The sequence below is a fragment of the Pantherophis guttatus genome, chromosome 3, assembly GCF_059756535.1.
Source record: "Pantherophis guttatus breed Tessera chromosome 3, ASM5975653v1, whole genome shotgun sequence".
In the NCBI taxonomy this organism is placed as follows: Eukaryota; Metazoa; Chordata; class Lepidosauria; order Squamata; family Colubridae; genus Pantherophis; species Pantherophis guttatus.
Window position 1 is genome coordinate 56,436,970 of NC_142065.1, and position 13,234 is coordinate 56,450,203.

General features: G+C 37.6%; 1 protein-coding gene across 7 annotated transcripts in view; it reads left to right on the forward strand.

Annotated features, from left to right (window-relative positions):
- The window catches only part of ST3GAL3 (ST3 beta-galactoside alpha-2,3-sialyltransferase 3), a 203,742-nt gene that overhangs the window by 124,520 nt on the left and 65,988 nt on the right, over positions 1–13,234 (forward strand). For all 7 annotated transcript variants that reach the window (XM_034414877.3, XM_060689876.2, XM_060689878.2 and 4 more), the window contains 2 exons: positions 8,287–8,350; positions 12,547–12,642. In XM_034414877.3, coding sequence (XP_034270768.1) covers positions 8,287–8,350; positions 12,547–12,642 — 160 coding nt within the window. The remainder of the gene's footprint in view (positions 1–8,286; positions 8,351–12,546; positions 12,643–13,234) is intronic.

Below are 13,234 nucleotides of genomic sequence, written 5' to 3' on the forward strand. Positions count from 1 at the left end.
AATGTCAGTCAAGGAGTTGAAGGAAAATAAATACATCTCATTTATGCAAGAATTTCTCTTCTTTTAATTATAATAAAACTTTTAGATGAAGCTATCATTGCCCATAGATATTCACGGATGGATTTCATATTTCTTTGGAAATTCTTTTGATAGTTTCTTAATGCCCACGTTTTCATAAACAGCTTGCATGCTTCAAAATCGTAAAAGGATGTACATTAATTGCATTTAGAACTTGAATCTGGGCAAGATAATGGACTGAACCAAGGCAAAAGAATAAGGCTCTCTTAAAGAGAGATAGGGATAACGCATGATTATCTGTTTGGAAAAATGATTTTGTTCTGTTGTAGATAGTACCCTGAAAATAAGACCTCCCCAAAAAATATTTAACCGCATGTGCAGCCAGTCCCCACCATTTCCTCTGGTTAGGGTTAGGGAGACAAGAGTTGGAAATCAGGTAAGACGGCAAGAGGATCCCCGTCTCGCTCCATGCCCCCCCAAAAATAAGACCTTCCCGAAAATAAGGCCAAGTGCTTATTTTGGAGTTCAAAAAAATACAAGACAGGGTCTTATTTTCGGGGAAACACGGTACTGAAATCCTTCTAAAGATTTACCGTAGTTTACAAACTTATTTAATGATAGAAAGGGTATTTTAGATCCATTGTTATCATTAAAGCACAGTAGTTCATCTCAGCTATCTCTTCAGTTTCTTAATTTTCAAGTCCAGAAATATATGTAATCTTGCCAGAAATTATCCACAAGTATGACCAATGCTGTTTCTGTCCCATAACTGAGCTAAAACCTGACTGGAAGGGGGTCTATATAATATGTTTCATCCAGGACCCTCTGAAGCTGCCAAGCAACCACTTTCTCTGCCCTCCTCCTTAAAAAGGAAATTTGGGAGACTGGATGGAAATTCTCCAGACAGGTGGGATCAAGAGATAGTTATTTTAAGGAGGGGGCACACTAGGGCCTCCTTAAAAGGTCCCAGAAATGTCCCCTCCTGCAGTGAGGTATTTACCACTGCCCAAACCCACCTGGCTGTCACCATCCTGGAAGCTTTTATCAACCAGGAGGGACAGGGACCTAATTAACTAACTTACAGCATTGAGGACCCTGTCCATTTCATCAAGTCTTAACAGGATCGAACTGTTCCCAGATAAGCGGGTAAGACCTTTCCCCCGGCATCTCACATGTACTGCACTCTGTGAGGACTCCAATTGGGAATGAATCTGTGCAACTTTGTCAGGTGTATAAAAAGCACTGCTTTTTGGTACCTGATCTCATAGAATGGCCTCCCAAAAGTCAGACTCACATATTCTTTAATTGCATTGTAGAAAGTAGTGAAAACAGAAGTCTTCCATAAGGTATTTAGTAGTTCATTTGCCATAAGTTCATTGTTTATTATGGTGTATTTATTTATTACTGTTTATTACTGTTTATTTATTTATTACTGTTGTTTATTATTACTTTGGTTGAATGATAATTCTGTTCAGCTCTGTAGAATCATTTATTATGTTTTGATATTTTAGCTTTATTTATTATCATGGATGAGGATGTTTTATTGTTTGTTGTGGTCTTGTAAACTAAGAGGGGGGGACACCCTGAAAGATACAGCAGTATACAAATGTAATAAATAAACATTTCAAATCTAAAGTAGAAGCACATAAAAATTCTAAAAATAATATTGGGATCAATATTATAGGACAAATAGTTTTCCTTGATTTTTCCTGCTCCAAATGTGATTAATTTTCCTAGTATCTCGTAAGGCTTGTTCCTGAAGTCCTCCATGGAAGGAATATATTTGCTCTCTTTGAATTAATCCATAGCAGATAAAAAGTGTGTTTATTTACCATACTAAGCTAAGCTAATTCTTCAAATGGAGCCTGTTGGAAGTTACAAGGCTAAAATTTTCTATTTTTATTGTATATTGTTGTGGAATGTTTTATATAAAAGACACTCTGTGTAAACTTAGGGGGAGTTGACTCATTCTGCTTGCAGACCAGGCTTGGAACACCATATTGTTGTTCCCTAGAAGTGAGCGCTGAATCATTAAGCCTAGTAGGTGTTTATCCAATCTTTATATAAAACAGAGCAACAGCAGTATATTACAGAAAGTAAGTTGGGTCTCTGAAAGAATCTTTGTACTGTCTCAGGAATGATTGGCTTAAATTAGTGTAGGAGAATGATCAAACAGCTTTGCCAGGATCTTCCTAGTGTCTGTAGCTGCATATGCTACAGAATTTCATGTGGGTCTTTATAGGTTGAACGCTGAACTAAGATCCTATGAGTCAACATTCATCACATGCGTAGGGATGATTCAAACTAAGTAGCATCTGTGTGAGTTGGGTCATCTGAGACATAAATATGCTCCATTATTGTCTTTGCATTATTTACTTACTTCCTGAATACCACTGTGAGTATTCTTAAATATACCACAACTATTTATAACATTTTTGTTGCCAAGATCCCCATCAACCCTAATTCATACATTATAAGAACTGGAGTTACTAAATTTGAGAAAGTTTAAGTAGATGATATAGCTATTGAAAATCTCTGGGTCACAAATAAGGAGCAATGTTTATAATGATGACTTTATTTGCTTTGAGGAAATCATTTGGGATGCGAGGATTGGATATATTTGTCATCGTTGTTAAAGTGAGGCAAAACTAAATATGGAGAAGAGTAGAACTTGTACTTCTTTCTTGTCTTTTCTCTGTTTCTCTTTTTCTTCTTGACTGTCTGTTTCACACATATGCACACATTTGCACACACAGTAGCTAGGTCCCATTGTATTTGTATAGAGCTTTCTAAATATATTCCCACTCTTGAATTTTTGAAGTTTTAGTATTTAAGAGAAGATGATATTTCCCTTTACCTATCATCCTCCTGCTAGGCAACTACTTAGAAAAAAAAATGCATTCTTTAACTTGCTAAGAAACTTGACGCCTTCAATCTTCTTTCTTAATTATAGCTATTAATAAGTGAAAATGAGCATGGTATTTGTAATGAGAGCAAAGGAAGTAGATATGAATATGTAATATTAATTCTCACTAACGGAGATGAAATGATAGAAGGTATTGAAGCTACAGGAACCTTGGGGGCAAGTGATCATGCAATATTGGAATTCAATATTATGCAAGCACAAGTAATAGATCAAAGTCAAACTAGAGTCTTGGACTTTAAGAGAGCTAATTTCAATAAACTTAGAGAGAGCTTGGGAAGGATTCCATGGATGAGAATCCTCAAGAGGAAAACAATTCAAGAAGCTTGGGAAATTTTGAAAAGTAAGATTGAAAGCCCAGTCTAGCACAATACCAATGAAGAAGAAAAATAACAGTTCTCAAAAGAAACCAGCATGGCTGCATAACGAACTCTCTGACAAATTGAAAGACAAAAAGGACAAGTATAAAAAGTGGAAATAGGGGCAAATAACTAAGGCAGAATATCAGCAAATAGCCCGAGCCTGTAAAGATGAAGTGAGGAAAGCTAAGGCTCACAATGAACCAAGGCTTGCGACCAAAGTAAAAAATAACAAAAAAATCTTCCAACATGTTAAAAACAAGAAAAAAGTCAAGGAAACAATTGGTCCATTGCTGGGAGAAAGTGGCAAGAAGGTGACAAGCAAAAGGGAGAAAGCAGAACTACTTAACTCGATCTATCTTTATACAAAGGGAAAAAGCAGTCCAACCTACCAAAAACAGCACCACAAAAAACAGATTAGGAACACAAGTTAAAATAGGAAAGAAAATGGTAAGTGAACACCTGTCTATGCTAGACGAGTTCAAATCACCAGGACTGGATGGATTACCCCAAGGTTCTGAAGGAACTGGCAGACGAGATCTCAGAACCACTGAACTATATCTTTCAAAGATCCTGGAGCACTAGGGAATTGCCAGAGGACTAGAAAAGAGCTGATATAGTTCCCATCTTCAAAAAAGGAAAAAAAATAGGTCCAGGAAACTACAGACCTATCATCCTGACCTCAATACCAGGAAAGATTCTGGAAAAGATAATCAAGCAATGAATAAGTGAACACCTAGAAGCAAACAAAGTAATAACCAAAAGCCAACATGGGTTTGTCAAAAACAGATCATGCCAGACTAAACTTATTGCATTCTTTGGCAAAGTGACAAAATTAGTGGACCAGAGGAATACTGTAGATATAATTTACTTGGACTTCAGTAAGGCATTTGATAAAGTAGACCATAACTTACTACTAGATAAAGTAGAAAAATGTAGATTAGACAGCATCACCACCAGATGGATTCATAACTGGCTGACCAACCACACTCAACATGTAGTCCTCAATGGAACTGCATCTACGTGGAGGGAAGTATGCAGTGGAGTACCCCAAGGCTCTGTTTTAGGCCCAGTACTCTTCCACATCTTCATCAATGACTTGGATGAGGGGATAGATAGGGAACTCATCAAATTTGCAGATGACACCAAGCTGGCAGGAATAGCCAACACTCCAGAAGATAGGCTTAAGATACAGAAGTATCTTGACAGACTTGAACATTGGGTGCTATCTAACAAAATGAAATTCAATGGTGAAAAAAGTAAGGTTCTACATTTAGGCAAGAAAAACAAAATGCACAGGTACAATATATGTGGTACCTTGCTCAATAGTAGTAACTGTGAGAGGGATCTTGGAGTCCTAGTTGACAACCATTTAAATATCAGCCAGCAGTATGCAGCAGCTGCCAAAAAAGCCAACACAGTTCTGGGCTGCATAAACAGAGGGATAGAATTAAGATCATGTGAAGTGTTAAAACCACTTTATAATGCCTTGGTAAGGCCACACTTGGAATACTGCATTCAGTTTTGGTCGCCATGATGTAAAAAAGATGCTGAGACTCTAGAAAGAGTGCAGAGAAGAGCAAAAAAGATGATTAGGGGACTGGAGGCTAAAACATATGAAGAACGGTTGCAAGAACTGGATATGTCTAGTTTAATGAAAAGAAGGACTAGGGAAGACATGATAGCAGTGTTCCACTATCTCATGGGCTGCCACAAAGAAGAGGGAGTCAAAGCACCTGAGGGTAGGACAAGAAGCAATTGGTGGAAACTAATCAAGGAGAGAAGCAATTTGGAACTAAGGAGAAATTTCCTGACAGCTAGAACAATTATTCAGTGGGACAACTTGCCTCCAGAAGTTGTGAATGCTCCAACACTGGAAGTTTTAAAGAAGATGTTGGATAACCATTTGTCTGAAGTAGTGTAGGGTTTCCTGCCTAAGCAGGGGGTTGGACTAGAAGACCTCCAAGGTCCCTTCCAACTCTGTTATTCTATTCTATTCTAATACTGTCTTATTTGGCACAAAATATTATTTCAATTTATGTTAGACCAGCAATATTTCCCCAGTCTCAGGCAGAGGTACTTTTCAAGTTCTGGTTCTTAAGGGCCTAAGGATTGGGACATTAGACATACAAAATACGTTCTTTGCAAATGAGCATCATGCCCAACCTCATATAGGCATTTAAATAGGTCTCTATACTTGAATTTTACATTGAATATTCAATGTCCCTCTACAGTAAATACGGAATATTTAAGATGATATCGTATGAACAATGGGTCTAACTTTCTGTTGTAAACCAATATGTTCTCCAAATATGACTTTAAAATATTATTCTGTTAAGGAGACTTAATTTTATAATAAAATTATTTTGAGACATAAAATAAAAAATAATGTCACAACAAGCTAATATACTGTATGATTGTTCTTAACTAAACTGGCTTTACTACTGAATTTGGGTTCAAAAAAAGGACAAGTTACTGGCTACTTAATGCATTATTTCTGTATTTTTTACTGACAAGACAGTGAGGGAATATTTCTGGGATTTTCTGCTCAGATACCAGTAATAACTTGGCTTACCTTGTGTGTTGGTATCGTGATTGAGGAGGAGGCATAGCATCTGCTCTTCCTTGTCATGCAGCTTGGGTGAATCCTGCTTATCATTTATAGAGATGATATGCATCATCTAAAATTGTGTAGTTCTTATAAAAACACTTTTTTGAAAAACGGTTTTCTCCAGAAATATCTACCTGTGGCATAGAGGTGGGTATCAACACATCTCCAGGTATATGTTGTTGCTTGCTCTTTTGCTTGGTAGAGATAAGCCATACAAATATACTAGAGGCTAAATATACCTGTGGGATTATTAGAAATGCATACTGTGGTGACATTGAATACAGTGTGTTTGCAGTTTTTTCCCTTTATTATAATAATGGCTGCCCATGATTACAATATAAATAATTTCATTTGTATTGCTCTCCTAGCTAAACAGATTTACAGATTAAATTCTCCTTTTGTATTGTGTTTCAACTCACAGTACACAGAGAAGGATAGTTTATTATTCGATTAATTCCAGCTGGTGTATGTCTGAGAAAAATGTGAGGAAATACTTCACAAAATACAGATAGTCCTTACAAGAGTTCATTTAGTGACCATGCAAAGTTACAACAACACTGAAAAAAATGACTTATGACTATTTTTCACACTTACAACCATTGCAGCACCCCCATAGTCATGTGATCAAAATTCAGATGCTTGGCAACTAACTCATTTTATGACAATTGCAGTGTCCCGGGGTCATTTGATCACCTTTTGTTTCCTTCTGACAAACAAAGTTAAGTGAGTTAAGTAATGCCATCTCCTCCCTCTCACAGTGCCTAGAGGCTGTTAGGGACTGGGTGGGGAGCAACGGGTTGAAACTAAATCCTTGCAAGATCGAGTGGCTCTGGGTTTGGAGTTCATTGGCTCAGGGAGAATTGCCACCTTTGATCTTGGATGGGGTGGCACTACCCCAAACAGATCCCATGCGTAATCTGGAATTTTCCTGGACTCACGACTCCTGCTTGAAGAGCAGGTGGCAGTTGTGGCCAGGAGGGCCTTTGCGCAACTGCGGGTTATGTACCAGTTACGTCCTTTATTTATTTATTTATTTGTTTGTTTGTTTGTTTGTTTAAATTTCTATACCGCCCTTCTCCAAATAGGACTCAGGGCAGTGCACAGCCTAAGTAAAAACAAAGCATACAAAATTTAAAAAACAGTATTAAAATAATTAAATATTCTGGCCGTAAATTAAAACAACCCAATTTAAAATCAATTTAAAATTTAGCTCAAGCCAGCCCAGCTAGTTGAAATAAATAGGTTTTCAGGGCCCGACGAAAAATCCGGAGGTCTGTTATTATACATAACTCTGGGGGAAGGTTATTCCAGAGGGTGGGCGCTGTCACAGAGAAGGCTCTCCCCCTGGGGGTCGCCAGCTGACATTGTCTGGCGGACAGCACCCTGAGGAGGCCCACTCTGTGCGAGCGTACTGGCCGGTGGGAGGCTATTGGTGGCAGTAGGCGGTCTCGTAAGTACCCCGGCCCTAAGCCATGGAGCGCTTTAAAGGTGGTCACCAACACCTTGAAGCGCACCCAGAAGACTTTCCTGGAGCAATAGTCCTACTCACAGTCACTCATGCCCTAGTCACTTCCCGTCTTGACTATTGCAATGTGCTCTACATGGGGCTGCCCTTGAAGAGCATCTGGAAGCTCCAGTTGGTTCAAAATGCAGTGGCCCACATGGTTTTGTGCAGACCCCGGTGTCCACATGTATCACCTCTCCTGCAGGAGCTGCATTGGTTGCCGATTTGCTTCCAGGTGCAATTCAAGGTGCTGGTTGTCATCTTTAAAGCCCTTCATGGCTTGGGACCAGGTTATCTGAGGTCTCTTGCCAGTCACATCTACTCAACCCATCAGAGCGGGGAGGCAGGGAATGTCGCGGGTCCCATCCCCGAGGGAGGTACAACTGGTGAAACCCAGAAGAAGCGTCCCTCTCTCTGGAACATCATTCCCCCAGAGATTAGAATGGCCCCCACTCTAATACTCTTCCAGAAGGCACTGAAGACCTGGTTCTTCCAGCGGGCCTGGGGAACCCAGAGCAGACAGACAGTAGGGCAGCCAAATTCATTTAACAACTGTATTACTAATTTAACGATTACAGTGATTCACTTAACAACTGTAGCAAGAAAGGTCATGAAATGGGGCAAAACTCACTTAACAAATGACTCATTTAGCAACAGAAATTTTGGGCTCAATTGTGGTTGTAAGTTAAGGACTATCTGTATTTTATATTGGCTATTCCTTTTCTGATTTCTTGTAGGGTTATAAATTAAACCTAAGGTGCAGATTTATTCAGCATTCACTTTGATCTTGAAGTTTTTATCCACCCCACTTATGAATTTTGCAAAATCCTTGAAATGGTTTCACTTTAAAGTATTCTTTCTTTCTCTACAGATAATCTAATCAAAGCTATCTTGTCAGTAACGAAGAATTACCACATTACTCCAACCCTTGACAGGTGAGTAGATTTGCTAGTTCTGGCCTGTGAGATATACAGTATGTATTAATTCTGAATAAATAAGGATTAAAGAAGAGTTCCTATTACAGCTCTTGGGGTTAATAAAATAGATACTTTTCTACAGCTGATATAATGGCATTTGGGAATGACATTAGGAGAATGGGCCCAGAGAGGCTGTCTAGGGAATGGTCAGATAAGAGACAACATAGTCCACAGCTGGATAGTAGGTGGGCGAGAAGCTCAGAAGAGGCCCTTCATAATTTCTTGGGATGTAAAGGAGATGGACTGGGCATTGTACTTTCAGACTTATAAGGTTTTGTAAATGTTGCCTTACAATAAACTAAAATTAACTGTTCTGGATGGATTTCCTGACTGGTTTACCTGCTAAGGCTCACAGCTTTTTGTAATGGCAATTTAATCTGCTTGATTGCATTCCTTTCAAAATATAAGCCCATGTTCTTTCAATAACTTTTTTTCGATGTATTCTTTTAAATGGATTAACTTGCCACAATTCCCCAACTATGAATTTGTAACATTTTACAATATATTATTTGATAGTTTATCACGTTCTCATTAACCAACCCTCTAACAAACTAACAATCTGGTTTTTATAATTTGTGGGCAGCAACAAGGGCTAATTATTGGATTTCTTATTACAGACCCCCAGGGTTGAGTTGGTGATGTGTATTTAGATTATGTGCATTAAATATTTTTCCGAATGCTATATGCCCAGATTTCTTTGCAGCCTTCAGTTACATTGGTACCTCAACTCCATTATGGTCCTGCTGTTAGATATTATGGAAGTTACAATGGGATACATCTGACAGGTTGAAGAATGCTGTTTTACATTTAATATCAAACATGTTTCAATTTCATAGTTGTAATAAGTCCTACTTCCACATGGTTAAACAGAACCTTACCTTCTAGTGTTCTCTGAATTTAACTTTGTACCAAGTTTTTACACTTTTCTGTATTTTCCATTAATCATTGTTCTGTCAGATTTTCTCTTCTTCATCAGATGTTCCTCATTTTCTAAAGCAAATGTTCATGACTTATCTTGCATTGCCAAAGACACTGAAAAATCAACATTCTGATTAGTGAACAATCCACTGCATAAAGCACTGGGATTGATTTACTGCAGCTGGGGTATATTTGCAATGAAATTGAGAGAGAAAGAAATAGAAGAGATCAGGAAGTATATATACAGGTGAGAAATGAAGGTTGTACAAATAGCAATACTGTAAGCGACTTATCAACAACAATAGTGAAATTTATGAAACTAGCTTTCTCACAAGCTCAGTAAACAATCATTTTATTGATTGGACAAAACGCCTTCCACCATTTTATGGATATGCTAAATCCCATCACCATTTATGCATTAGGTTATTTCACACATGCAAAAAAATCCAATTCACATAGATATGTGAATATTCTTCCCATTAATTCATTACATTGAGAGGTTATTACTACAGGACAGGAATTGGCAACCTTCCTTGGTTAGGATCAGAGGCCATGCCACCATCACGATTTCCTTTTCCTTCTCCACTTCACAATTCACTCTCACTGGTACCAGGCAGAGGACTTTTTTTTTTAAAATTTGATTTATATGCCGCCCTTCTCCGGAGACTCGGGGCGGCTTACAATGCGTTAAGCAATAGCCTTCATACTTATTGCCCCCACAAATTGGGTCTTCAATTTACCTACCTTAGAAAGGATGGAAGGCTGAGTCAACCTTGAGCGTGGTGACTTGTGGCTCCATCTGCACTAAGGGTGGCTAGTGAAATCATCACCAAATCGACTTCATAGCCAAGGAGGTAGAGAGTGCACATATCAGCAGATGAACAGGTAGTTGCTGTCTCCTCATTCGTGATTCATATTTTTTATTGAGATTGTGGGCTGGATGACTTTGGGTAATGGGTAATACAGCCCATGAACTCTAGGTTGCTAACCCCTGTTCTATAGTCAGATAATCAAATGCTGTTTTCAACTTTTTCCAGTTGTAGGATTGAAGTAAAACCACTTTCTCATCCTAAAATTGAAGAAAAATTTTGACTGAGAATAGGGATGAAATAAATCACATTAAGGGAATAGGAGACAAGAAACAGATTGTGGCCTCATGGTCACATTGCCTTCCTCTCCGTTGCATTCAAGAAATCCATTAAGGCACTGCTTTTCAGAAGAGGGTTTCATTTCATGGTGGCAATGTAAGATAGGGTAGTGATTATGGTTTTTTAAAGGTGATTTTAATTCTATGCCTTATTATTTTCATGAGTTTAAATTGGCTAGGATCATTAATGAGGCAGCATATACTTAAATGAATTAATGTTTCAATCAATAAAAAGAAATTACAATACGTATTGAGATTTAGTAAAGTACAGAGGCAAATTCAGGCACTATATTAGGTGCTCCCAAATATTTCTAATGTTTTTATGTAACTATAGCTTGATAATTGGCAGTCTACTGTTATTTTGTACTTTTTGCTTTATGGTCATGCTCTTTTAAGACTAATTACAATGTTTTTCCACACATCTTTATATTTATGGCAGGTATAGTCAATATTTGAGAGATCAGGGACTGTAATCCAGCCATCTGATCTTCAGTAAAGTTACAGAAGGCAAATTATTTTGTAGGCAGGGTAGCAGATTTTAAGAATGAGAATGGGAGTAGAAGACCTTCAAGAAAGAAAGCCACTTAATTTTCAGTTCTTTTCAAACCCAAAAAAATAGTCTGAAATTGCAATGTTGGGAAATGTATGGCCTTTTGTCAGGGATTGTGGCAGAATTGGTATTACAGATCAAAAAATCATCACCATATTTCAAACATTTTGCTGCCAAATTTTGCTGTGGAATAATCTACTTGTGCTGAAGGTATATATGGCATATGAACTGTCTAATTTAGATCATCCTACAGTATTTTATTTCCTCCTTTCTTACTTTATTTATATTTTGATAAAATAGGTGTCTCTGTGTTGAGAGAGTCTGTTATTGATATATAAATTGAGGGAGGGGAAATCAGAACATTTGTCCAGAATTTGTAAAAACAGACAAATTCAAATGTACAGCAATCCATTGCTAAAAATCAAATGTATATTATTATTTACAGTAATTTACAGTGTCTTTTACATTTGATCTGTAGCAATATGTTGCCAAGAAAAACATATGTATCTTTGAAATGAGGGGTCCTTGGTGCCCTCTGAACTTGGTTGTTTTCTTGCAAACGTTTCATTATCCAAACTAGTAATATCATCATTAGCACTGATGGTGTTACCTACCGATAGTTTGAGTGATAAAATGTCTGCAAGAAATCAACCAAGCTCAGAAAGCACCAAGGACCCCTCATTTCAACCCTGACCTACAAATATTCTCCTTTATTGGTATCCTTGACAAGCTACAATCATTTGAAAGTAACTTTGACAGTCCTGTAAATTTTGTAAAATGTTGCAAAAAGACATCCATGGAGTACACAGAAACCAAATTGATCCTATTACAGGTAGTCCTCAACTTACAGGTAGTCATAATTGATGTTGCTAAGAGAGACATTTGTTAAGTGGATTTGCCCCATTTTACGACTCTGCTTGCCAGAGTTGTTAAGTGAATCACTGCAGTTGTTAAGTTAGTAGCATTGACTTTGCTTGTCACCAAGGTGGCAAAAAGTGATCATATGACCCTGGGATAAGGCAACTGTCATAAATACAAATCAGTTGTCAAGCATCCAAATTTTGATCATATGACCATGGAATGCTGTAACAGTTGTAGTGTGAGAAATGGTGGTGTCACTTTTTTCAGCCCCATTGTAACATTGAATGGTCACTAGACAAACAGTTGTAAGTCAAGGATTACTTGTATTGCCACAAGGAGATGGAAGGGCTCAGTTATAAATCAAGACCTGGCCATTGGCCAAGGTCTAACTGTAAGAAGAGATCATAAACTGTTCATGTGCAAGTTCAGAGTTAGACTAAAACAGATAAACAGGGCCAACCAATTTCTAGAATTCTAGAATGTCTATTTACATAACCTTATGTCTATCATCTTCCAATACCAATTCCTTCAGTGTATTACTATCAAGGGTCATTCTCTTAATTGTGAATTAACTACTTTTTGATTCTTTTAGGAGAGACTGGCTCAGATCTGGACCAGAAATATTTACGTGCTTATGCATTTGGATGTTTAACAGCTGTTCTTTTGTTTCCTTTCCAGTCTTAGCTGCAGACGATGTATTATTGTGGGAAACGGTGGCATTCTAGCAAACAAATCTCTGGGCTTGAAAATTGATGACTATGACATTGTTATCAGGTGAGTTGTTTCAGCAAAAGAGAAGAGAAAATATTGTACGGGCTATTTTACAATTTATAGTAATATGAATGACAGCTGCACATTGGTCATCTAGGTGTTTATATATATACAATCTAGATAAAATCAATCATTGGTCATCTAGGTGTTGATATAAAATCAACACCTAGATGACCAATGTGCAGCTGTCATTCATATTGCTATAAATAGCAGAAAGAGTGAAATTAACAAAAATAACAGCCATCCATTATTCAACGTTTGAATACTTGATTCTTTTTTCAGCATTTGAAATGATCTGTTGATTAGAAACCATTATTCTATCTTCACTGAAACAATCCTAATGATATGATTCTCATATTAGTTCCATCTTCCTAGTCTGGTGCCTCCCAGATGTGATCAATTTCAAGCTTCCCTAATTCCCAACCCAAAATAGGATGTATTAACCTATTTTGCTTAATATTAGGCATAATTGATAGCCAACAGGCTGTTGAAGATATTGCATTATACATGCAGTTGTTAATTCTAAGGAGCAGTTGCTACACTGCAGAAAGAATGATTAAAGAGTTAAAAGGCCCAGCCCTCCTACACCAAATTT